The 26605-nt window shown below is 37.2% G+C and overlaps 1 protein-coding gene across 3 annotated transcripts in view; it reads left to right on the top strand.

The window, feature by feature from the left end:
* Nucleotides 1-26605, top strand: part of LOC109088198 (1-phosphatidylinositol 4,5-bisphosphate phosphodiesterase beta-3-like) — a 58274-nt gene that overhangs the window by 25899 nt on the left and 5770 nt on the right. For 2 of the 3 annotated variants that reach the window (XM_042760834.1, XM_042760835.1), the window contains exons 3-29: nucleotides 11576-11644; nucleotides 11736-11873; nucleotides 12129-12208; nucleotides 13099-13152; nucleotides 13289-13361; nucleotides 14152-14252; nucleotides 14690-14856; nucleotides 14944-15090; nucleotides 15169-15326; nucleotides 15735-15817; nucleotides 15907-15991; nucleotides 16568-16715; nucleotides 18026-18127; nucleotides 18282-18361; nucleotides 18447-18543; nucleotides 18746-18830; nucleotides 19449-19573; nucleotides 19696-19850; nucleotides 19972-20133; nucleotides 20262-20361; nucleotides 20475-20579; nucleotides 20845-20939; nucleotides 21461-21593; nucleotides 22718-22753; nucleotides 22878-22987; nucleotides 23448-23557; nucleotides 26433-26592. In XM_042760834.1, the coding sequence (XP_042616768.1) occupies nucleotides 11576-11644; nucleotides 11736-11873; nucleotides 12129-12208; nucleotides 13099-13152; nucleotides 13289-13361; nucleotides 14152-14252; nucleotides 14690-14856; nucleotides 14944-15090; nucleotides 15169-15326; nucleotides 15735-15817; nucleotides 15907-15991; nucleotides 16568-16715; nucleotides 18026-18127; nucleotides 18282-18361; nucleotides 18447-18543; nucleotides 18746-18830; nucleotides 19449-19573; nucleotides 19696-19850; nucleotides 19972-20133; nucleotides 20262-20361; nucleotides 20475-20579; nucleotides 20845-20939; nucleotides 21461-21593; nucleotides 22718-22753; nucleotides 22878-22987; nucleotides 23448-23557; nucleotides 26433-26592 (2958 nt within the window). The remainder of the gene's footprint in view (nucleotides 1-11575; nucleotides 11645-11735; nucleotides 11874-12128; nucleotides 12209-13098; nucleotides 13153-13288; nucleotides 13362-14151; nucleotides 14253-14689; nucleotides 14857-14943; nucleotides 15091-15168; nucleotides 15327-15734; nucleotides 15818-15906; nucleotides 15992-16567; nucleotides 16716-18025; nucleotides 18128-18281; nucleotides 18362-18446; nucleotides 18544-18745; nucleotides 18831-19448; nucleotides 19574-19695; nucleotides 19851-19971; nucleotides 20134-20261; nucleotides 20362-20474; nucleotides 20580-20844; nucleotides 20940-21460; nucleotides 21594-22717; nucleotides 22754-22877; nucleotides 22988-23447; nucleotides 23558-26432; nucleotides 26593-26605) is intronic. The other variant, XM_042760836.1, reaches the window with a different exon arrangement.

Below are 26605 nucleotides of genomic sequence, written 5' to 3' on the forward strand. Positions count from 1 at the left end.
GGGATAATGAACATCAAATAGTCTGTCAGAAAGAAATTGCCTTCCTTTTAAAAAGTTGTGGTTTTAAACTGCCTTGAGACAAACTGAGGAAAGAGAAGAGCACATTTTCAAAATACCTCAGGAAAAACAAAGCCCATTAATGAAACCAAACCACACAGAAAAGAGTGCGTAGGAGAGATAATGGAGGAGAGATATCAGTCAGAGCAAACTCCTCAGAGCTTTCTGGCCATGTCAGGCCTGATCTAACTTTAATCTCTGTGTTACGTTATATATTAATTTAGTGGCTCCCAGTCAGGCTAGTTTATTCTTGATGTTCTGTTCATAGTTCATTCATAAGGAAAAGAGTGACATATTGGTGACTGCTACTTATTATTAATCTTTATTTTGAAGGGTTAATACTGCCTAAAGACATTATCCATCTAGCAGAACATTCATAGAACTCTATATAATATACAGTAGCTCCAAAATGTACTTGGACACTTAAAAAGATAGTGCAAACAAAACTTGACATTGTCAACATACCCTCAAGTGATTCCAAACCTGTATGACTTTGAGATATTTTGTGGGGAACTGTCAGTTTAAACCAGACTTAAAAATGACAGATTATCATTGTCAAGATGACACATTATGCCATTTGGTATCAGCAAACAACTTATGTTGAACCTTTTCTGACTAAATTTATTACCACAATTTGAACCCAAAACTCATCCCACAGTTCCCTTAGTCAGGGTAGATGGCATATTCAGTTATTAATGTTTTGAACGGTTTTGTTGTTGTTTCAAGTGCAAAGTCAAAGTCATCAAATGTAATATGACGTCTGCCCTGACTAAAGGTGCAGTCACAGATACTATGCTATACTCCCTTCCAGTCAGAGGAGTTTAATAGAGAGTGTGTGTGCATGCATCATACTACACACACATATTTTACACATTCAACAAAGGTGATTTTGGATTATAACCACAGTAGGACATCCTTGTTTTGACCAGACAAACTGTAGGCTTCAGCCAATCTGAACCAGCAAAAAAATCAGAAGATTTTACACCCTGAAGTAATTTCACACACTCGAAAGCCTTGTGTGACTGCAATTCATGGAGCCAGTTCATCACAAGTGCACACAGTTTTTCTAATTGAGTAATTCACTGAGTAAGTCAGTGCAGTCATTTATACTTTACATTAATGTAAAGAATAAATGTCTAAATACTATGTTCCAAAACATTCAACTGTATACCTATTATTTACCATTTATACTTTTAAGTGTAGCTTAAATTTTCTCATTTAATTTCATGGGCATTAAGGCACTCAGTTGTTTGTTGCAATTTCTTAAGAATTTGTATGATGTGATTTATATGATAACATACAATTTTTTTAACAAAGTAAGCATAGCCACACCCCTGAACCTAAACATCAGTGGCGTGTAAACAGATTTACTTTATACAAATTTATACAAATCCTCCAAAACATAAAATTGTTAAAAATCGCAAAGAGAGTGTGTTCCAAATACTGTTTGAAGCTACTGTAAAAATGAAGCTAATCCATCTGAAGTTGACACACACTTATACACACAGACAGGAAATGTGTTTTCTGAGTTGATTATATAATAGTTTCCTTTTCGTCCATATCCCTATCCTTCTTTCTTCCTCCACAAGTGGGCTTTTATTCCTGACATCTAATTTTCCTGTTATAGATGGCTCTGGACTTGTGCCTAAAATGCAAGCCTGTGCAAGCCATCATTAATACTCAGCGCTCAGGTGTTTCGGTTATTGTTCTCTCTAGGTTTATATATATATAAATACTTAATGTACTGCTTGACTGAAATAGGATTTTCATCCTTATGTGTCAAAGAAATGACAGAAATCACAAACTCTTGACCCAAACCAATTTCATCATCTACACAGAAGAAAGAAAAAGAGAAAGTGAAATTGATTCATTTAGCTGAAAACCAAAACCCAAAATAATGTTTATTTAATAAACCATTCATTCGGTTATTTAATAATCGCCTAAATAAAATAAAAAATGAAAACTGCACATGAAGCAGTTTTTATATCAAATTTTTAATGAAACCCTATCATTTTGTTTCTTATCCAATTTGTTGTTGAAATATAAACAATTAAACTGTGTCTGTAAAGAAACTTGTTTTCATCACATGTTATTCAGATGCTCCTCTCTAGAGTAATTTTTGCTTGCTAATTAACGGGCTATTACAAGATCTTTTACTGACGTCTTGCCACAAACACTGATTGAGCGATTACATGGGACCTGATATGATTTCAGTAAGTTGTACATTTTCGGTCAACTCATGTTTATTTTGTGCTCTAACTAAAGAGGAAGAGATGAACAGTTGCATTGACTTTCCACATTGCTGTTTGAACTGAAGTGGCTACAGTGATCAGTTAACATATTAAAGACTGCTAAAACAACATTTATTGTTAAAATTTTGTGATGAAATTGACAGAATTTGAAGTTGAGACTTTGTTACATATCCAAAGTAGAAAAGCACGAAGCTTATTGTTATTATTAGATGGGAAGCAGGCTACATAATTTGAAGGTTGTTCACACATCAACTGAAAACGGCACAGACTAAAGGATTGATTTTGGGAGTCAATATCAGCTCATCAAAATGAAGACTGATTTGAAAGGAAAAATCGACATTAACAACCTAGTACTACCATCCTCACCAATTAAACATCTATGGCTGATTTTTTTTTTTTTTTTTTTTTTTTTTTTTGCTGCTTCGTCGCAATATTTTCTATTGCCAAAATTTTATTGCACCACTTATAGTTCTGCTTATGGATATTAAGATTAACTTTGGCAATCCGGTGATTAGTTCTCCTTCAGAAGTGCTCATTTTATCATCCTGAGCATCTCATCATGCTTCATTTCCAGGTGGACTGATGACTCCCAGACGTTCTGTAAATCAGCCTCAGATTGAAATTGCCCTTTTTAGCCTATTTTTTGGTCCTCTGTGAAAACCACTAACATAGAATCATATCATCCCAGTGAAAAAGTAAATGCCTGATATCTGGTTTGACAGCACTCAGCAGCAATAACTGCAACTAAACACCACATGTAATTTAAAAGGTGTCTTTTGAGGATTCTTGGCTTGTTCTTCTTTGACAGTTTGGTAAATCTTGAACCGGTCCTGCCACATCACCTCTGTAGGATTCAGGTCAGGACTTGAACTAGGCCACTGTAGAACCTTAATTTAGTTTCTTGTCAGCTGTTCAGATTTGGAATTGCTTCTGTATTTTCAATTGTCTTGCTGCATCTGAAACTTCAGATGATAAAAGAGAATCAGACGTTCTCCTGAAAAAGTTTATAACTGGATCTGTGCTTCCTTTTCCATGACCAAAGCCTTTTTTTTTTCTTCAGCCAGCTCTGCTTTATTTTCTTTATTGTGCCATTGTGAAACTGTAGAAATTAGAAATTGATCTGAAATGGTCAAATAAATATATTTATATAATAAAATAATAATAAATATAATATATACAGTACACAGCATTTAAATTAAAAAGACTGAACACAATTTACTGCAACCAATCCTAGCTTAAACTAAAACTTTTGTTATGTTTTGCATTATGGACATTAATGTCTTTTTCTATTATATAAATATGAAATAATATTTCCAAAACAATAATTTGTGTTTTTCATGTTTTCTTTTACCATTCAGTGCAAGTAAGATGCTGTTAACACCAAAATAACGGATATACAATCGTACACTCCTAAGAATATCCATGTGGCACTATGAGTGTTGCATCTCTGCAGTATATGGTGTTCATAACAGTATCATGCAGGTGTATTTTCCTTTTTGATTGATTATTAATGGTTTAATTAGGTTTATTTATGCTAGTTTCCTTGACAAAATTTAAGAAAAAAACATTTCATTGATACTGGAGATTGTCAATCAGTTAAGTGTTGAATAATCATTAAACAACAAGCCCAAACTATGCAAAAATGGCAGCCCTTCTGGTGCACTCAGTGTCGGTCACTGTTCACTCATTCCTTTAAGTGGACTATGTTAGTGGACTAAAGTAGGGAACAGTGAATGAGGACATTGGAGTGATTTTGTAACTTCTAAGTGTGCGTGACAACAAATTTGTATATAAAATCTGCATACAAAGTTTACACAAACAAATCCTTGTTGACTAGTGACTTCCATACTACCGTCAATTCTAAATTTATGAAACAAATGTAGGAATAACTGAAACCACATATGTAAAAATCACATGCCCTAGGAGACCTTATAATCGTGTTAGGATGAACTTTTATACATATTTCATCTTAAAAATATTTTGTTATATACAGTAAAAGACTTAAGTTTAAGCTGGGTTATATCTTGAGCTTTCTGAGGTTTCTCTGTATAACAGTGCAGATACACAAAAATACAGATGGCTAATCAGAGGTCTGTATAAAAGGTGTTTATTATGTTTAAACTGGTTTTGAGGACAATACATTTGCTATTGCTCAAGGATCTTACTCTGTCTGTGTCGCTCAGGTCAGAGCATGTCTTTAGAGAGTGATGAAAATGTGTGTGTGGTCATTTAGAATGCACAAAAACTTTAGACTGATGTTAAGAACAAATTCGTGTGTGTATTCATGTATTGTGAATTAGGCGGAGATTTTTTGTGGGACGTTCTTCTACGCATACAATACAAAATCATCCTTGCAATTGTTTTTTTAATTCTCAAGTCATCTGGGAGCAGTCCAAATATCAGTAACCTTGAGTGAAACAAACAGCGGAGAAGAGGGGAGGGAAGAAATAAAAGTGAGTCTGTATGGAAAGGTGTGTCGTTCTCATGGGTGTTAAATTTCAACAGTGCTACTCAATGGCTTAAGATTTTACCATCATTACAGTTGACACACACATTCTTTTAATCTCAACACCCGTATACCCGCCCCAGTGCTTGACACGACAGGAAGTGATTGTTGCCAGGGCTACACAAGGAAGTTACAGCAAGATATGGCCACAGTAACACAAATGGTAGTTTCCCTTTAACCTGAACTGTCTGAGTTCAGGTCTTTTCTCAAATGCTCATGATTGTGTTCATTTATTAGCAGGGGAAGCTTTATTTCATGTTAAGTACTTTAAATTTGGAGATTAATTGTTTACATAATTAAGGTCTGACCTCACAAGAAGCAACAAAAAGGCCAGGCACTAACGGGGTGCAGGGCAGGGAACAGCCCCTGGGGCCTTGTGGCAGATATAGTGGGAGAGGCAGTACAGGGGACGTCACATCTGTCATGCATATGACCTCTGCACTCCCTCCTAATATAAATCACCTTTAAACACTCTTTATCTCAGAGGCACAGCAGCAAGCAAAGACAGTAAATTGGGGTCAGGGTGTGGTGGCTCAGTATTGTGTTGTACTGTTTTGCATTGTAATAGGTTGAATAACCCATTCCCGCTTGCTCTTTTTCTCTCTCCCTCTTTCTCTCTCCAAGCTCTTTTTTTTCAGCTGCTGGAGACATTATCATTATAACTTTGGTTGATACTTTGAAAAGTTAGTGAAATTGCATGACTTTCTGTAGAAGGACCACTTTAATCTGAAAAGCACATCTTCTTTTACACCTTAGATGTGCATCTTAAATATACAGTGGGTATAGAAAAGAATCACCCCCTTTAAAATAATCACATGTTGTTGCTTTGTGGCCTGAAATGAAGTTGGACACAGTTTTTTGTTTTATTCAGCTGTATTTACTCAGTGCAGCTTATAACATCCAATTGAAAGATATAACACCAACATGTCAGAAGAAAAAAAAAACACAACAGAATCACTGAGTTGGAAAGGACCACCCCATCCTAAAATGACTTGTAAACTCAATCAGGTGTAGCTAATCACCTTCTCAGTGGCACACAAAGCCATTTGATTTTCAATTGTGATCAGCTGTGGTCATTTTGATTAACTCAGCATGAAAAGAGCTTTCCTGGAGCATTTCAGTCATTGGTAGTGCAACTCAATCAAAAAAAAATCAACTATGGGCACCCATCAAAAGATCTCTGGGATAAAGTTGTAGACAGGCACAAGTCAGGAGAAAAAAAAAAACAAAGGCTCGATCAATGCCTAGAATTACAGTGAAGTCTATTTTTAAGAAGTCGAAAGTATTTGGTACAACACAGACCCTCCCTGGATCGGGACGTCGCTCCAAACTGGATGAAAGAGCCTGGAGGAAACTGGCCAGAGAGACTACAAAGAGGCCTACAGCAACTCTGAAGCAGTTGCAGGAAATTATAACAAGGAGTGGTCACTGTGTGCATGTGACAACAATATCACAAATTCTCTACAAATATGGCTTGTATGGGAGGTTTGCAAGAAAAAAGCCACTCCTCTTGAAAGGCCACATGCAGTCACGACTGAGCTTTGCCAAAACACACCTTGAAGATTCTGAGGCAGATGAGACTAAAATTGAATTATTTGGTGGAAATCCAATACAGCCCACCATCCAAATAACAGCATTTCTCCTGTAAAGCATGGAGCTGGTAATATCCTGTTATGAGGGTGTTTCTCTGCCGCAGGGACTGGAGCACTTGTCAGGATAGAAGGAAAAATGGATGGGCAAAAATACTGTCAAATTCTTGAGGAAAATCTGCTGCCCTCTGGCAGAAAGATGTCAATGGGAAGTAGGTTTACCTTCCAACATGACAATGACCCAAAGCACACAGCAAACCTGAGCACACAGTGATTGAAGCAGAAGAAGGTGAATGTCCTTGCATGGCCTCTTCAGAGCCCAGACTTAAACCCCACTGCAAATCTGAGGAATGACTTGACTTGTCCACAAACAGTCACCATCAAATTTAACTGAACTTGAGCAGTTCTGCAAAGAAATATGGGCAATATATTGCAAAGTCTAGATGTGCAAAGTTAGTAGAGAAATATCCCAAAAGACTAAAGGCTGTAATTAAAGCAAAAGATGGTTGAAGAAAATACTGACACAAGGGGGTGATCCTTTTTCCAACTCAGTTATTCAGTTTTTTCATTTCTTTTATTTTTTCCTGACGTGTTGGTATCAAATATTTCACTTGGAAGTTGCACTGAGTAAATACAGCTGCATAAAACAAAACTGCATCCGTCTTCATTTCAGGTTGCAAAGCCACAAAATGTGATTATATTAAAGGGTGGTGATTCATTTCTATACCCACTGTAACCAGTATTCAATTACGTTTCAAAGTGCTGTTTTGGCCCAATTGTTTGTTTTAAAGACAAAGCCAATGCATCAATACAAAATAAGCTTTCAGTAATACAACATTACCCAGGGCAGCCGTCATTATTCAGAAATATTTGATTGCTGAATGCCACAAATGACCAATTGGAATCAGGTATTCCAAAAATGTTGAAAACACTGTTTTGTACACATATAGACAGACAGTTAGTAAACATGGTGCCGTTTGTCATTTTTTTCTGAGGGTAGTTTATATAAAGTGATATTTTGTCACCTTGTGTCATGGTGATATAAGGGTGCTTTCACACTTGGTTCACTTGCCTGGTCCGAACCCGAGTTCGATTGCTCCCCCCTCCCCCCGCTGGACTGTGTTCATATTATAAGAACCGCAGTTCGCTTGCGTCATCAAGCCAGCAGCTGTTTACCCCGTTGCTTAGTAACAATGGCGCAGGAGAAGGTTGCAAAATGCATAACATTACTCTCTGCACTTTTATGTATTTACGTTTTTGAACTGTTCGTTTTGTTTACAAAGCTTCGGTACATAACGGCACTTGCGCCTGTCTTTCGAATGTACTGTAAATGCTCTAAAGAACGCTGAAGGCGAACAGAAATGAGATATACAGCTCTCTGCTTGCAGCGCGCCAGTCACGCTCGTCAGGAAAGTGAGTGAAACACACACACAAACACACATTTTCATCAAATAATACGTCATTAATAGCGGTTCACTTCCACGATTTGGTATGATTGTGTTCACATCAGCAGTGAACCGTACCAGAGTTCGCATGAACCATACTCCAGACCACCATTTTTAAGCGTACTCAGGTACGACTCTCCGCTGCTCACCACACTAGCTCGGAAGACAGCGTTCACATCATCCAAACGAGCCGAACTCTGACATCAATCCAAACCTAACAAACACCAAAAGTGCTAGTGTGAAAGCACCCTAAGTTAACAAAAGTCAAGACCAAAGTCAGCTGTATGGCAGTGTAGGTAAAAGCCATAATCCAAAACTGAGAAGAGGAATTACTCTGTGACTGTGAAAGCCTATTCAAAGTCAAACCAACTATGATAACTATAAAGATAACGATAAAGATACAGTTCTAAAAATCGTTCTCAATATTAAAGAATAGCAGAGTCCACACCGCAGCTATAAAGATAAAGTCACAGGGAAACGATATCGTTGGAATCACTTTCAGAGTGTTTTTTTCCAACTGATGAACGATAAAAATATTGACAGCCACACTGAGACCCAAGTAGAATCAATCCTGCTATAATGAGGTCGATAATTTAAAGTGGCAGACGAGTGTGCATTTAGAATAAAGAGACAATATCATCTGCTGGTGTGGATGCTAATATAGTTATCTTTATAGTTATCGTTCTTGGTGTGAACAGGTCTTAAGAATGCTGGTTAATGAATAGAGAGAATGGATGTTTGCTGTGGAGTGAAGTCCCTATCACCAGTACAAGAACCACTTGTGTCTATGTAGTTTATATATTGTGTTTCTCTTTCTTAACTTTTAAATGACATAATAACACAACAGTGACATTGAGGGCTAAATATTAAACTTAAGGTCAACAGTGTTTGCCTACCAGGAATGAGGGGAATGTATGTATGCTACAAACAAGCGGCACACTTGCATACACCCTTGTTCAGAAATGCTTGCTTATTTTTCAGGAAGATATTTTACAAGTCGGAGCTTGTAGCTGTTAGTTGAATGCAACCTGTTGATATCATCAATGTTACATTACAGTTGTACTGTGGTAAATATAGCTTTGTGTGTCTCTGAATCAGTTTTGTTCATTGTTTATATCATGGTGTTTAATGAATGTGAACTTTTTAGGATTTTGTTTTGGTATGAAAGCATTGAGGTAGAAATCTCAGATTACTTGTGTTTATATTCACAATCACACCCACAGAAGGGGAAAAAGCAGGGCTAAAAGCTTTTCATCTTTTATTTTATTTTCACGCCCATATATCAAATAAATTGGGATGAGCTTTAAAGGGGTGAGTCACTGTTTTTTTCTAGGCTTGATTGTGTTTATGGGGTGCAGTCTAACATGTTAATGCTTCGTTTTTAAAAAAAAAACAAATTATTTTTCACATAATTTACTTTTATTCCACACCACTCTGTCCCTTCTTTGAGAAACACATTGATAATTTCCTGCTTTTATGAAGCCCCTCCCTCCGAAATAGGCAATGGGCTCTGATTGGTAAGCTAGCCCAGTGTGTTCCGATTGGCTAAACCGCCTCTAGTGCGGGTCTAAACGTCCCGCCTCTCTCCTCACGGCATGTGTTCTGGTTGTATGGTAAACAACGGCATCGTTAATATCGCTTATCAGTTTAAGGCCGATTGAGAAGCATAGGATATTATTAAAGAGGATCGTGCAGAACCTGTGCAAGCACAGCTTTTAATGGTAGGCCAGTGTTTTTTGTTTGTTGTTGTCTCATACTTTTAGATACACTGTTATTTGTAAATGCTACTGCTTATGTTAGCTTTTAATATACAGTTTTATCCAGATTAAAGCTTTAATACAGTACGGCAACTGCACGCGTGTCCATGTTTAACGCTTCTCATAGCTATGTAAAAATAAGTGTATAATTGCAACAGTTCATTGTTGGAGCTGAGCTGAATGAGAGAGAGAGAGAGTGTGTGAGATAGAGAGAGAGAGAGAGCGTGTGCAGAACAGGGGGACGCAAGGAACAGTATTAAGAACCGCTGCTTTAGAACACTGATTTTGAAACTTGTGAATCTATTAGAATTGTTAGAAGACGGAATTGCGATTCATATATGAATAGATTTTTATGTGCACCTCTAGTTTTCTCTTCCTCTTCTCTAAAGCAGCGCAGCATGGCCTTTGCCCCCTTTGCTGCCTTTTCCCGAGGGCGGGGTGTATCAGGGTTTGTGACGTCATGAACCTGGGAAGTAACTTTTTGTAGTCCCTACTTTAAGAACATTCTGTTATACGTGTGTAGACAGAGACATCTTTGGCTTAGAAAATTCCTAGTATCTGAAAATGAATCATCAACATATAAATAAATTGTCCCAGTATCGCTTCAGGGAGCCAATAATGATGAGTCAATAGCTGCAGGGAGAAAATACAAGAGTGTATTTGTTTATTTGTTTGTGTGTGTGGATCCATCCTGCTGGGCTTATTTGGACTGGAACCAGTCCTTAGCAGACTTCGACCAGTAACCCATGACCTTGTGCACACTCTGGGGATCGTTCAACTCAGCAACTTCATCGGCACTGTCACACACCATGGTGGGAGGGGGACGAGAGTACAGGAAAGCGAAAGATGATAAAGAACGAGAGAGAAAGGGAGGGAGCTCTCGGCTATAGAGCAAGTATTTACAGTCCAGATCTGTTTTGTTTATTGTTGAAGTTTACAAGCACAGTCATCCGACCACTGCCCCAGCTCATTTACTCAGCTATTCTCTTTACAAGCCCGGGATCCTGTTTGATTCTCCTTCCAGAAAACATGAAGCAGAAGTTAGAGATGTTTATCTGAGATGTAAATCCTGAAGTGTTGAGTGAATCTGTCATAAAGTCATAAAGTTAAAGTTCACTCATGATTTATGATTGCTTCTCCACTTCAGTGACAATATCCTTTACTTTGTCAGTGTGTGTGATGTGTCAGGGATTCTCTGGAACTCTGTTCAGAGTTATTTCATTCCCGATTACTTTTAAAGACCCCATGAAATCACTTCAATCACAGACGTATTAAGTACTCTTCCTGTAAGTTGTAAAAAATGCACAGCACAGCTAAGAACCATAATTTGCTACTTCCTAGTTGGTGACAGGTAATATTGGGGGCGGGGCATTCTCACTTTGAAGATAATCTGATTGGACAGAAATCTGTGCAATGCAGTATGAGTCATGAATATTTTTACCAGGAGAAATAAAGTGTACGTTTTTTTTGTGTTTTTTTTTTTATGTGTATGTCTGCCATGTGACAATGTCAAAATTTATGAGTCTACTGTAGAGAGTATATGGCATAATTGGCGTTGGATTTGAGAAAATAAACCACAAAACATTTGATTTGAAATGTAGAATGTATGCCTGACATTAATTCAGATTTACTGAATGATTTTAATGAGGAAATGAAAGTAAATGACAAAACTTATTATTGCTAATTACCAGGGTTAAACATTAAACTTTGCAGCATAACTCGTTCTGCAGTATGACAGAGGATTAGACAAGTAAATAAAATCAACTAAAAACTAATTAAATATTTAAAATATAATTGTTTATTGAGGGGGTGAATTATATACTTGTTTTTTTAATTGTTTAGCTTATTTAATGCTTGTTCTGCCCAAATCATTTAAGTAATTTTGAGGCCCACTATTGGGCCCCAGTTCTCTGTTCAATGATCTACAAGAGTATTTATTATTATTCATTCATGTCTTTTTTTCTTATAGGAAGTGGAAATCCTAGACATCAGTCAAATCAGGGACACCAGGACAGGGAGGTTTGCCAGGATGCCAAAGGTACATTTTAATGTGTGCCTGTGTTGGAAAGAGTCAGTATGAAGGTTATGTTTGGAAAGGTTCATACTGTAAGGTTTGCCTGTGTTTGTAGGACCCACGTTTACGTGAGACGTTGGGTTTGAACAAAGGAGATTCCAGTCCAGAAATGCTGCTAACTATTGTCTATGGCAACGACCTGGTCAACATCTCCTTCCTCAACTTCCAAGCTGTGCAGGATGGCTATTGCAAGGTAACCACGACGACCGGCCTGTCACCTAGATACCATGTCCATGCTGTCCCTCCCTCTATATGCGTCCTGCTTTTTGCAAGTGTGCACTCTGACTGAACTACTGTATATTAGATGACTCTCATTTTATATTTTTCTTCCCTCTCTCTTTAAAAGCTTAACATGTGACGTTTGATTGATTTATAGGATTATCATATTTACATAATAAAAATAAGTTCATTTATGCATGTTTATTTGGTGTTATGATTGGGTTTCCAGGTGTGGACTGATGAGCTGTTTAAACTTGCCACAAACATACTGTCCCAGAATGCTTCCCGCAACACCTTCTTATTCAAAGCGTGAGTACTGTGTGTGTGTGTATGTCTGAATCTGCTGTTTAAAGCCAAGTGACATGTTAGTGTAGCAAAAATACACAAAAGTCTCAGTCCACTTCACTGAACTTCATATCGCACAGTTGCTTGTGATTATTTCTTTTAATTGATGTTTTGGAAAATTTGACATCTCAAAATGCAACTTTTTTTTCTCACAATTGTGACTAAATCTCGAAATGTGACTTTTATATCTCATGTTGCTACTTTGTCTTTCAAATGCTACTGTCTTACCTTTTCTCTGTGACTTTGTCTTATTATTGTCGCATTATATATCGAAATTGCAACCTCATGTCTACAAGTAAGACTTGTTGTTGCAGCTTTATTTCTCATCATTGTGACTTATGTGACTCCTCAGTTTTTTGCTCGCAATTGTGCTTTATTATGTGATCTCACAATTTGACTTTGACTCTTGAATCTTTTCAACTCAAGCCTCAACTGGACTTGACAAAATTTCAAGCCAGTTTTCATGTATACCTTTCAGTTCAGCATTTGTTTTAAAATTGATGGTCATGTTAGTTCACCCAAAAATGAAATAGAAAGTAAGTCATAAAGACATGATGGTAAGTGACACAGTTTTCAATTGTGGGTGAACTATCCATGTTAAATCCTTGCTTACAAGCAGGATTTGGGGTTAGCTCCATACCAACCAAAATAAAATACGCCTTATTGTCATAGTCTTTGTCAGGTGATTGTTGTTCTAAGAGTCTGTAGTGTTATTCCCATTAAGATTGTGTTATATTTATACGTGCAAATAATCAGCGTAGACTAATGAATGAAAGATGAAAGATAACAAAACCAGTGTGATACAGTCATCTGTCTCTTACCATCTTTTTTTTTGTGTGTGTCTTTTTTCATAGTTACACCAAGCTGAAGCTGCAGCTAAATCAGGATGGGAAAATCCCAGTGAAGAAGTGAGTAAACACAAGCTGTCTTACTCAAATATAGCTGTGTTTCCAGTTCTTCAGGGCTTTCATTGCTAATTTGCCACTTCTTCTTTCATCATTCCTTTCACTTCTTTTCTTTTTCTTTCACTTTCACTTCTCTCAGCATCCTGAAAATGTTCTCAGATAAGAAACGTGTGGAGACGGCACTGGAGCACTGCGGTCTGGTCAATAACAGGGTAATCAGTCATGCACCAATCACCAATTATTACACGTTTAACCGTTCAGTTTTATCCTTCACTGTCTGCTACGCTTCCATGAGACATGTTTTTTTCTTTTGTTCTTTCAATATAAATGCTTTGTTTTTCAAATAACCCACACTTGATTTCTCGGATTATCTCTATAGACCAATCTCTTGTTGTGTCTCCCTTTGTCTTCAAGTCATGTCCGTATAATTTTTTTTTTCTTTGCCACTCCATGGTGATCTGACTAGTCCTTTTATGGTTCAGTTTGGACACAGATGAGCTGGTCTTAGATCAGCACATGGCCACATGACACTCTGTTTACTGTCTTACACTGCCCCCTGCTGGTTGAACTTCAGCCATGTTGAACCCTGCTGTGGAATATCAAAAACCACAAAAACAAGCACAACTCACTGCAGAACAAATGTTTACTTCAGATTGCAGCATGCCCCTAATTGACATGCACCGTGCTAAGTACTGTCCTGTGTGTCATGCAGATATGGGTCTTGCTGTAGGACTCATTCCTGCATTTTACTTTTCATAACGTGAACATATTTGCCTATATTACATCAAAGCCTTTATTTATTTCAAAACAGCAAAATAAATATCTTTTTTTCCCCCATGGTGATATTCCCTTTTAAAATACACAGCAGACCCAAATTCACTAAAAATTGTTTTTCAAATTTTCCTCAGCTTTTAGTTTTAAGAACAATATTGCTGTCATGGAAACATTGCAGATTAAGGATTCATATTTTCCTTTTAATTCATTAATTTATTCGTTTGTCAGGCTGAGGCTATAAAGCCAGATGACTTCACCTGGGAAATGTTCCAGAACTTTCTCGACAAACTAAGTCCCAGACCAGAAGTGGAGCGTATTTTCGTGGAGCTGTGAGTGAACAGAGTCCAACAGCAATGACAAAGATACAGTAGCCCTCAAAATATAATTGGATACTTGGCCACATATATAAATGTATGAATGCTATTCTGTTATTCATATATCAATCAAATAGCATTTATATTAAAGAAAAATAGCACATGCACACTTTTCATGCAACCATTTCACAAAAAAGTTTGTCAGGTTTGTAAATTTCAAAACAATATATATGCTTTTCAAAAATAATTGAAAAATGTATAGCAATAGCTGAATATGTCCATGTAAAAATGGTCCAGAAAAGTTAAATGCTACCAATAGTTTTTCTGATGATATTTATACATTATTAAGTGTGTCCAAATATGTTTTGGGGTTACTTTATTTCTTAACAACTATTTAAAGATGCTGTGCAAAGTGTTTTTGACGTTTAATTCTTTACTGTATGTGTATGCAGTGGCTCCAAAGGGAAGCCCTTCATGTCTCTGGATCAGTTGATGGAATTTATAAATCGCAAACAGAGAGATTCTCGACTAAATGAGGTTCTTTACCCACCACTCAAGCGAGATCAGGTCCACCAGCTCATGGAAAGATATGAGACCAACACCAGCCAGCTGGAGAGAGGTACAAATGCACACTCTCACACACACGTTTAGACATGGTGACGATGAGACTGATGGTGGCTTGTTTCACATGTCCATGTATGAGCAGATCAGATCTCCCTGATGGGCTTCACAAAGTATCTTGGTGGGGAGGAGAACTCTGTGGTTCCTCCTGAGAGGTTGGACATAATTGATGATATGAACCAACCCCTGTCCCACTATTTCATCAACTCTTCACACAACACATACCTCACAGGTACACTTACACACTCTTAGAGACATAAATATGGTAATAAATGCACGCATGTAACCTGTCTGTGCTTTCCCCCTTCAGTTGGTCAGTTGACGGGCCTGTCATCAGTGGAGATGTACCGGCAGGTATTGCTGACAGGATGCCGCTGTATAGAGCTCGACTGCTGGAAGGGCCGCCCACCTGAGGAAGAACCAATCATCACACACGGTTTTACCATGACAACAGAGATTTCATTCAAGGTGTGTTTATGGCCCCATCACAGTGTCCATTGCTCTTTTTGGTGCGGTCACATTTACCATTGTTCTGCAGATTTTCAAGGGAGAAATACAGGAATTTCAGTAGAAATACTTGTGATCTAGAAGGGAAGAAGATTTCCTCATATAGATTTCGCAATGGGTTCAAGTTGGTCACATGGATTTGCCATGTGGACCAACAGAAAGCTGCCTGGTTTGAAAGTGACTTCTGGTGAGCTGTGCTTCATACATCTCTACACTATGAACAATAGACAAAGGAACTTTTTTGCCTGCAAAATTTTGTTAATGTGACCGCACCTTTACTGTCAAATGCAAGCTGATCACATAAATTGCACACACACTGAACTGCAATGAGAAACTGCGTGTGTAATGTTTCAATCTTTGTGTTTTTAGGAAGTAATAGAGGCCATCGCTGAAAGTGCGTTCAAGACATCTCCCTACCCTCTCATCCTGTCCTTTGAAAATCATGTGGACTCGTAAGTATAAGTGTGTGGATAATGCTTAATTCTTGTTTGGTTTTTTAATCCTGTTAATTTTTCATCTTGATTATTATCTGCTCTTTTAGGGCAAAGCAGCAGGCTAAAATGGCAGAGTACTGTCGTGTTATGTTCGGGGACGCGCTGCTCATTGATCCCCTGGAGAAATATCCGGTGAGTTCTTCCCAAAAAGGGCTGCTGATTAACCTCCAACTGTCAAAAATGATAAAACAAAATTTTAGTCTAATTGTTTTTTCAAAACAAAATCTATCTGCCTCTCTATCACCTTAAAACTTTCAAAGGTTTTAAAATCATTTTAAACTTTCAATGCAAGTTTTTAAAGCCAACATCAAAGTTTGTAATGCTAAACTTTGCTCATAGTTAAGGATGGTTTACAGTCATTTGACCGTTATCACAGAATAAATGTAGGGTAATCAGGGTAAAAAGTGAAAGGGGTCTTGTATCATCCTGACAGAGTTTGTTTCCCACTTATTACATGGCTACTTACCAGATAAAAGAATAAATGAAAATGTTAATTTGACCTGAAATTATTACATTATTGTGAAAAGAAAGAGGTCAATGTAGTGATATAACAGCTGTGTAGGACATTGACTGTCTGGGAGAGCTGTTAATCATACAGTTTTGGTCATTATTAAACTATTTGACTACAGAATGCAGGGATTTGGCAATCATTTTTATATTTGTAGTTTGAGATTAGATTTTTTATGTTTTACAATCTTGTTTTTACAGCTGGTTCCTGGTCAGCAACTTCCAAGCCCCCAGGAACTCATGGGGAAGATCTTGATCAAGAACAAGAAGAAACATCCGCACAGGGCTTCTAACGGTGGGAGCATCAGACGCAAGGACGGGACAGACGAACAGTCCTCACCTTTGAATGGTGTGTACACACACCAAACCCTAGCCTGATCCACTCTAGCACAAAAGCAACTGTGATTGAAATGGTCGGCAGTTCAATTACAAAACAATTCCGACAATAATTTAAATATGCTGTGGCAGCTTGTGTCAAGATGGGGTTTCATCACATGTTGGGGCCATAAAAAGAGAGACATAGGACAATACAACGAAAAAATTGCAAGGTCTAGAGATGCGTTTTTTAAAAGGGGCCATTACATGAGAAATCCATTTTTCTTTGATCCTTTAATTAAAACCCTCTCCAGTAGAAAATGTATTTATTTAATCATGCTTAAAAAATATCTTATTTGGGTGTTGCGGGATTTGTAGCATCACATGGAGATGGATGTCAACGAATAGTTTTACATCATCGCACCACTGACCCTATCCACTGACGTTCAGTCACTTAATGCCTGACTCCTGTCTACACCAAACATTTGTGGCTCATTTGAGAGAGGGACAGAATGAGAATTGAAAATAATAATTTTTGCAAATATATTAGTTTTTTTTTTTTTTACTTTATTAAAATTTAATTGAAGCTCGGTCATTTTAAAAAATCCATGTCATGACCCCTTTAAAAGTTAAACTTGAATAGTGAAATGTAGTATAGTGGAATGCAAAAACATCTTTGTGAACGGTCTCTAAGAGTGCATGTCAGTGTTTCATCCGTCAGCATTCAGCATCATTGCATTTTCCTGCATTTGTCCCAGCAACAAATGTAACTATCAGCCATTTGTTTATTCATTTATTTTTTTGATTAATGAGTCTCAAACCCATGTTTTCAGTCTCAAACTCATGACGCATCAATCTGAATCAGTCCGACAGCAAGCTCACTCCCTGAACGGTGAAAAAAAAATAAGACACTTTACTGTGAACTTTTTTGTCTTTTTTGTTTTCTGATCTTTTATGACAAAACATAACATTTCATTTCATTTTAACATCATTTTTAGTTAAAAACTTATTCTCGTGGGTCATTTTATTGCACATCTCTCTCATATCTGCAAGATTAGAGCGTTATTAGCTCATGGACCAAGTGTCTTCGCTTACTACTCTTTATGTCGTTCCAAACCTGTATGACTTTTATCTTGGCTGTAAATGATGACATTTACAACTTTGCAACAATTTGAACTCTTTCTTTAGCTACATTTCTGTTTTAGTGTAGTTTTAATTCTTTTTGTGGTCTTGAAACAATTCTGGCTCATTCCGTTACAAGCAATTTCATATACACATCATACAATTTGCTTTTTTCGATTTCATTTCACATTCAGACCCATTCATTATGAGATTTGTGTTTAGATTGTCCATTGTCTGATGGGGAGGTGGGCCAGCTCATGTCCAATGGGGGCGAGAAGCTTGCAGAAAGGATGGCCAAAGATCTTGATATCCGCAAGTCTATTGGTGGGTTTGTGCCTAGTTGACATGAGGTCTCAACCAGGATGAAGACTGATGTCACTTAGGCACCAGCATGGACCTTCATGGTCAATTCATTTATGGTGTATATTCAATTTTCTGTGTCTTTGTGTGTGTATTATTTTTTTATATTAATTTCTAGACCGGGGAGATGGGGAGAGTGATGAAGAGGAGGAAGAGGAACCCATTCCAGATCCAAAGAAACACAACAACACTGACGAGGTAACTACTGTCAATCTGTCCTGTTCATTATTCTTCTCTCTGTCTCTCTTTCTATTCGCATCTTTGACACATCTCTCTGTTTCAGGGTACTGCGTACAGTGAAGTGAACGCTACAGAGGAGATGTCTACGTTGGTCAACTACATAGAACCTGTCAAATTCAAATCCTTTGAGGCGGCATCCAGTGAGTAATGATACCTTTCACATTATAGCCATTACTATGCTGTGTATTCTGTGGCTGAAACCAATACTGTGTTGACCAATTAGAAGCCAGGACAGAATCATGTGCCCATTTTATAAAATCATTGTTCATCTAGACATGATTGTCTATCACGTTTAGCTTAGAATACAGAATTTAACATTGATCTCTCTCTTTCTTTTTTTAGAGAGGAATAAGTATTTTGAGATGTCATCTTTTGTGGAGACCAAAGGCATGGACACATTGAAGAACTCTCCCATGGAGTTTGTTGAGTATCCTTCCCCAGCCTCAGTCTGCAGATAATGACTGCTTTAATGTGCTGCATCCCAGTTTACCTACTTACATTATCTCCAAAAAATATGTACTCTTTTTGTGAAGAAAAATACATTTGAATGTGTAGCAGAGGAGCAGGCAAATTTTGGGACATACTACAATGTCATAATAACATCTTTTTTATATATATTAGTGACTTTTTGCTTAGTTATGTGCATCATGTTACTGTAAACTAGCTTGTCAATCATCTTGTCACAGTTAAGGTCCTCATATATACACTCCATAGTTTAGTTCATTTATTTGCGCTGTGCAACAATTTCTGGTGGAAATTTTAAGTGTACATCCATGCACACTCATGGAGTGTTGTTTTTTTTTTTTTTTTTTTTTTTTAGTAATTCTGATCTGAATTTTCACCAGAAATAGAAGACCATCCAGCTACCTTTGGGGTACTCATTTCAACGTTCTTTATTCTAATTTCGAATACTACTTAGGATGGATAATATATGAATCAGGATACAGCAATAGTTTTACAGTAGTTATATATGTTTGATGTGTATATGTTTGCGCTTTTATATTCAAGTAATCTGGTTTTTCCTGAGCAAAATGTCTGTGTTCAGATACAATAAAAAGCAGATGAGTCGCATCTACCCCAAAGGGACGCGTGTGGACTCTAGCAACTATATGCCACAGCTCTTCTGGAACGTGGGTTGCCAAATGGTGGCACTAAACTTCCAAACTCTTGGTTAGATATGCAAACAGCACTCTGTTATTGCCTTCTTCCTTCTGTCTAGTTGTTTCTCTAAATTCATATATATTATAGGAGTCTTAAAATCTTAAAATAAGCTTAATTCTTCTCTGTTTCAGACTTGCCGATGCAGCTGAACATGGGGGTGTTTGAATATAATGGCCACTGTGGTTATCTGCTGAAGCCGGAGTTCATGAGACGCACGGACAAACACTTTGACCCCTTCACTATGGACATTGTGGATGGCATCGTAGCCAACACAGTTAAAATCAAGGTATTTTGTGCACATGTAGTGTGCTGTTTAAAGATATAGTAATAGTCAGTTATTTTGCTTTGTAATTTTAAATGTAATATGTACAAGAATATAATTTCTCACTTTTCCCTCATATACACAGATCATCTCAGGTCAGTTTCTGAATGATAAGAAGGTTGGTGTTTACGTGGAGGTGGACATGTTTGGGCTTCCTGCAGACACTAAAAGGAAATATCGAACGAAAACATCTAACAACAACTCTCTGGACCCAGTCTGGGATGATGAAACCTTTGTGTTCAACAAGGTAAAAAAAGACGGGAATAGTTTGTCCTAAAATGGCAGTTCTGTCATGCATAAAACTGTGAAGCTAATACTGTACTAATCTGCACTTTTTTTAATTAGATGAAATGCTGTTAATTTCTGTCTTTCTAGGTGGTGTTGCCCACCCTAGCATCTCTGCGAGTAGCAGTGTATGAAGAAAACGGGAAGTTTATTGGCCATCGCATCTTGCCAGTATCAGCACTGCGCCCAGGTTTGTGCCAATACGTGGCAGTGATCTAACAGACCTGTTAGTCTGATACTGTGCTGAATATCTACTCAAATCTGCTATGTGTGTGTGTGTGTGTGTGTGTGTGTGTGTGTTAGGATATCACTACATCTGTCTGAAGAATGAGCTGAACCAACCGCTTATGCTGTCATCCCTGCTTGTGTACACTGAGGCACAAGACTACATTCCCAACGAGCACCAAGGTAAGGAGACAGATCTGTGGGACTGTGAATGCCATGACAGTGAGTTTGTAATCTGCTACATGGATGTAATATTAACAGCTGGGGAACTATATGGCTGTGCAAATGTTTGTATATACATATTTAAATAAAAAGATGGGTCATAGGTCACCCAGAGTATGATTCAAACCAACAGTCTTTCATTTATAAACCCCGATCTTTCCTCTCTTTACCACTCATTGTGAACCTTTTTAGCGGTCTTACTGTCTTCCTCTTTTTTTGTGTGTAGAGTATGCAGAGGCTCTGACAAACCCCATCAAACATCTCTCTCTGCTGGCCCAGAGAGAAAGGCAGCTTTTAGCACTTATGGAGGATCCCACTGAGGTCAGTCAAGCCTGTTTTTATGTGTGTTTGAGGCAGCATCGACTTAGATGCAAATGCCTGACAGTAGCCTATATAAACTTCTGGTAACAGTGACTGTCGTCAAATTTGAATTTCTGCAACCAATCAATCCCCTTTACTGATCTCCTAACTGAACTTGCAACCCACTCTAAAATTAAAGTCTTCATTTGCTCACCTTTTTGTTGTTCCAAACTCTTGTTTTTGTGTGAGAAATTGACTAAAATTTAATTTGTTGTTCAATGAAGATCCTGACATCCAAGTATTCCTTCATGAGAGAAATAGCGAAGTCCTATTCCTAAGAAAATTATTCTTTTGACTAATTTTTATTTATAACTGAATCATTTGAAATATTGAAAGCTCCAGTTTCCATTTATTATAACAATACGAAGAGTGTCAAATATATTATTCAAAGTTTCTCTTTTTATCTTCCGTGGAAGAAAGAATATGCTTTGGGATAAATACTGTGCCAAATGCATACTGTGAATGTGTGTGTGTGTCTGCAGGGTGGACCTGTGAAACAAGAGGAAGGAGACAAGATTGACTCTGGCTTCGTGACCTCTGTTGACCCCATCTGTCCTCTGCCATCTCCAATACTTCCTTCTGTGCTCACCGAGGTCATGAACCCTCCTGCATCAGGTTCGGTCTAACCTCTGAAACAGTCACTTTTTTTCCTGCTGTCTTCCTCTCAATCATTCTCTCTTTGTGCATGTGAACATTTTGGCCATATTGTTAGTCTTTTTATTTCTCTACTGATGTCTACTAGAAGTGTAATTGTTCTCTGTAAGATAAATAAATAAGTAATTAAAATAAAAATACCACAACAAATAAAAAACAACCATATGCATTAGAGCTGTGATGAACGATGATTAACAAAACATATGGATGATCTGTTTTGTGAAGACATTTGGAGTGACAGCTTGCACTAATGCACAGTGCATGGTTCGTCTGTGTCCTTTCTGTATCCATGCATCATTCTGCAAGTTCACAGCCAAACCATTTCATGGCACTCTCGACTACAGGAACAAAGCGTAGCAGAAGACGCTTGATTATCTCTTTGAAGCAGCAGCATTGTTAACGAGTGGACAACAATTTTTAACCTTTTATAAATGGTTTTTATAGGGAATTCCCTTATAAATTTAGATGTCATGTCATGTTGTTATATGAATAATCAAATATATTATGAAGTTTTTGGATATCTAGAATTATTTATGGTTTATATTTCACCAGTCAGTTTGATTTATCAGCAAGTGAGTGATGATTAAACTTAAATTTCTTTTTGGACTTCTAAATGTACCTTGATTTTTATTTATTTTAATTTTTTTCTCTGTAAAGAACATTAGCTGCAATGAAATCATAACAGAGTTCCTTACATTTACAAAAAAAAAAAAAAAAAAAAATCAATGTTGACACTTTTTTCTTTTCTTTTTTTTACCCTGTCCTCATACTGTATGATCTTTTTTTTATTATATTTAAGGTGCTCTTTATAACATTTATGTTTTGGCACACGATGAAGAGCATACAACTGTTTATTTCATGAAAATATTTATTTAGTCTTTCAAAACCGTTAAGGCGAACTATTATTGAATACTAGCAAATTCTTGTGAAAATTTCTAAATACACATTAAGAATAAACTGAACTGAACCGAAACAGTGGTCTCAAAACAGCAATACATACTGAACCATGAATCGCAATGTCTGCTTACGAATATGCATTTCATCTCCATTAAGTGAACTGAATGTTTGTGTGTAATATATTTTAGGCCAAAAAGAAGATTTGGTCAACAATATTCTTAAAGGTAAGATCCACTCATCCTCATGTATGCTCATCTTCATCAGTCTTCATCAGTCACTTGTCCCCTGCGAAGAGCTGAGAGGTGTTGTAGATCATGGACAAGGTGTATGTATGTTTGTGTTTTGCAGTAATTGAACCTCAGTCCATTGATGAGCTCAAACAGCACAGCTCCTACCTGAAACTGTTGAAGAAGCAATGCAAGGAACTCAAGGAGCTGAAAAAGAAACATCTCAAAAAGGTCAAAATAACTCTATACTGCAACACCACTTGCGGTTACGTGTTATGTAGGGAATGTATCATCATGGTCACATTTTACCCAGATACACGCATATATTTTTAACTACATAAAAAAAGTTCAGTCCAGACCAGCTTTGATGTTAGATTGAGGAGGCCTGGCTAGAAAGGGTGTATTAGCACATAGGCTTTGCTAGTATGTTTGAACATGTAGCTAGCATGTCTTTCATCAGTTGTTAGGCTTTGCTAGTTGTAAATATATTAAATCAGAGGTGCAGATATATTTACCATTGTCTGGCAAAATTTTGCAAGCAAAATTCAGTCATTATTGTAGGAATCCATGCAATTGTGAATTTCGCATGGGTGGGGGGAGATTTTGCCTTGCAGATTTCCCAACTTCTTCAAGTTGGTCATTCTGTCTCTTTTCAACCATAACTTAAAGAATGTGTTTTTGTGTGTTTCAGATGTGGGCTCTCAGTAAGGAGCAAAAGACTCGCTGTAATCAGCATAACTCTGACCTCCAGAGGAAACGGAGTCAGGTGGAGAAGCGTCTGCGTTCCAGTCTAAAGAAAAAGTGAGGATATTTAGTCAACGTTGACCTTTTGACCTTAATTAATGTTTGCCAGGTGGATATTGTGCTTGAGTGCCAACTGTTTGCTGTAATTTATACTATGATCATAGAGAGATCAAGAGGTCAGGAGATCAGAGTGGTAAAGCAGGCAAACTGAAATGAATGTTCAGTCCTCATGTGTTTACCAGAGAATAAAGGGCTCAGACCCTCTGATGGATATTTTACATTGTTTAAAGCAGGGAGGGACACCCATGGTTAAACACAGACTGCTTTATGTAATTATAAGTTGTATGAGAAGCCAACAAAAGCAAACATACTCAAAATAAATAGAATGAGATCCAGAAATAAATCTTAGAGTTCACAAACATGAATTAAATTCGCAAAAAAAAAGAGACTTGCAAATAAAAATATATATTCACAAATATCTTTTTATTTTACAAACACAACTTTGCCTGGCATTTTTTTGTGAATTGCGTCCTGTGCATTTGTAGATGGCTGCATGCATTTGTGGATTTTGAAACATTGCTAGGACAAATGATTTGCACCTTTGCTTTGATACATCCAGTTGCAGTTACAGCTGTTAGAGTGCAGCATGACAGCGAGCAGAGACACGGTGTACGACATGGCATGGCTTATAATTTAGCCATTTAAAATATAGGGCATAACACGTATAATATCAATTGTGGGCCAAAATGACCATCTGGGTACCTGTCTCAGCATCACTGCAGCGTGTAGTATATTTAACTTTTACAAACAAAACTAGTAAGTCTGATTCATATGAAATATTTTTTGCGTAATGCATTACATTACTTTTGTGTTATTTTCACGTTACTTTTTAAATATGAGCAAGGCTTGATTGTTTTTAATGTAAGAAGTTCTATTTATAGCAAATGTAAAAGCCCTTTCACATCAAAAAGTGTAATGAATAAACCTCAGACTGAAGGAAAAGTAAGTTCACATCTGTACAGTAGAACGCAGGAGAAGAAACACTCTTCAGCAATAAAAAAAAAACAATGAAGCACAATTGTTATTTATCTAAAGTCAGTTTTGCTTATTAGTATGGTTGAATACCTGTCATACCTGTCAACCCTCCCGTTTTTCCCAGGATTCTCGGGTATTTTACCATTCTGTCCCGCTATCATCCCGTTTAAATATTGTCCCGTATTTCACCCATATTTTTTTACTTTCTATTTAAAAAAAAAAAAAAATCCCACTGGGTGTATTTTATATGTTCGCTACATTTGCTTCCGGTAAAACTCCCGTCTTTGTATGAGCCAAACCTCATTATATGAATAATCACAATAACAAATTTCAAGGTTGTTCAGTTGCCAGATCTTGTATGAAACGCATCCTTCTCACACGATCGACGTGGCCCCTCAACTTTTGTAAATGTGAACTGGTGGATCGACAAGAAGATAATGAATTATAAAACTCTAAAGATATAGCCTACACTAAGATATATTTTTGTTACTGAATGAATATAATTGTTTGATAATAATTGTTTAAATTAATATAAAATAGAATAAAATAATATAATATAATATAATATAAAAAAAATTACTTTTGACTCCGCCTCACCCGTAACCCCCCTCCTGTATTTTGGTAGCCATACTGTATGTTGACAGGTATGGTTGAACTGGATCATCAAAGGTCAGCAGCAAAGATATTGGTTAATAAAATGGGATTAGATACATTTTTGTTATTTAACACATTTAATTATTGCAGGTTTGCATCATTCTGAGTTTGCATTTCACTGTTTTAATTCATTTTGATGAATACTAAATCCGTTTTTTTTTTTTTTTTTTTTTTTTGTGAGCGGGATGAATTAATGCACATTCAGATTTAGTATAGAACTACAGTAACATCATGTTCACACAGCGCACACAGCTCTGTACTTCTGATTTCTCCTATTATGGGGACAGGAGACTTGTCAGTCAATAAATGGGAAAACAAAGTAACTGACGTTACTTTTTTGAAAAAGTATCTTAGATATTTTCTTGTAAATTAAAAAAGTTATACATTTCTTTACTAGTTATTTGAAAAAAGTAATCCAATTCCTTGTAATGCATTACCCCCAACACTGGAGATATGCATATGTATTTACATAATACTTGAGAAAGAGGCAATAATTAAAGATGTGGAATGAATTACGGAAATGAATTACAGAACACAGGTAATGATTCATGTGTTAGCTGTTTAAGCTGGAGATGGCACGGGGAAAAAACTGTTTTTATGCCTAGATGTTCTAGTGCACAGAGATCTGTAACATCTGCCTGAGGGGAGAAGTGCAAACAGGTTGTGACCGGGGTGAGAGGGGTCTTTGATGATGTTACCTGCCTGTGTCTTCAAGTCGTGAAAACTGGGCAGATGAACACCAATGATCCTTTCTGCTGTCCTAACAGTCCGTTTAAAGCGCTGTTTCTCTGGCATTTTCACATTTTTAAAGGCAAAAAACTGTGGCTTGGCTTGATACACAGTCTAAATATCTAACGAAATCCAATTTTAAAGATCTTTTACTGTATCAATTTTTAAGGCCCTTATATTTCCTATTTGAGCAAGTGCATATTATGAATGAAGTTATTTCAGGAAGAGACCGCCCCGGTTGCAAAGCAAAATGTAATTGGTTATAGCGAGAATGTGCTACGATTGGTCAGCCAAGTGTGGCTGTTGTCTGATTGGCTTGAGTAGGCGGTGGGTGGAGTCCATGGATTGTCAGGATCTTGATGCTAGAAATGTCTCAAAATCCACAAATGCTTGCAGCTTGTACAAATGTACAGGACGCGATTCACAAATGAATGGCATGCAAAGTTGTGTTTGTGACATCATTCATTCATTACTATTATTATTAAATGGGTATTTGCTTTTTGTGTGTGTGCAGTGGGTCAGAGGATCCGGTGCAGAGGGAACTGAGCGAGCTGAATATGGAGCTGCAGAAACAGACGGAGCAGTTCAGAGAGGAGCACATGCAGGAGCTTTTTATGCTTAGACAGGCACAACATCAGACAGAAAAAGAGGCTAGACAATTCCACCTCAATGAGGTATGACACACAA

Source organism: Cyprinus carpio, chromosome A7 (assembly GCF_018340385.1).
Source record: "Cyprinus carpio isolate SPL01 chromosome A7, ASM1834038v1, whole genome shotgun sequence".
Taxonomy (NCBI): domain Eukaryota; kingdom Metazoa; phylum Chordata; class Actinopteri; order Cypriniformes; family Cyprinidae; genus Cyprinus; species Cyprinus carpio.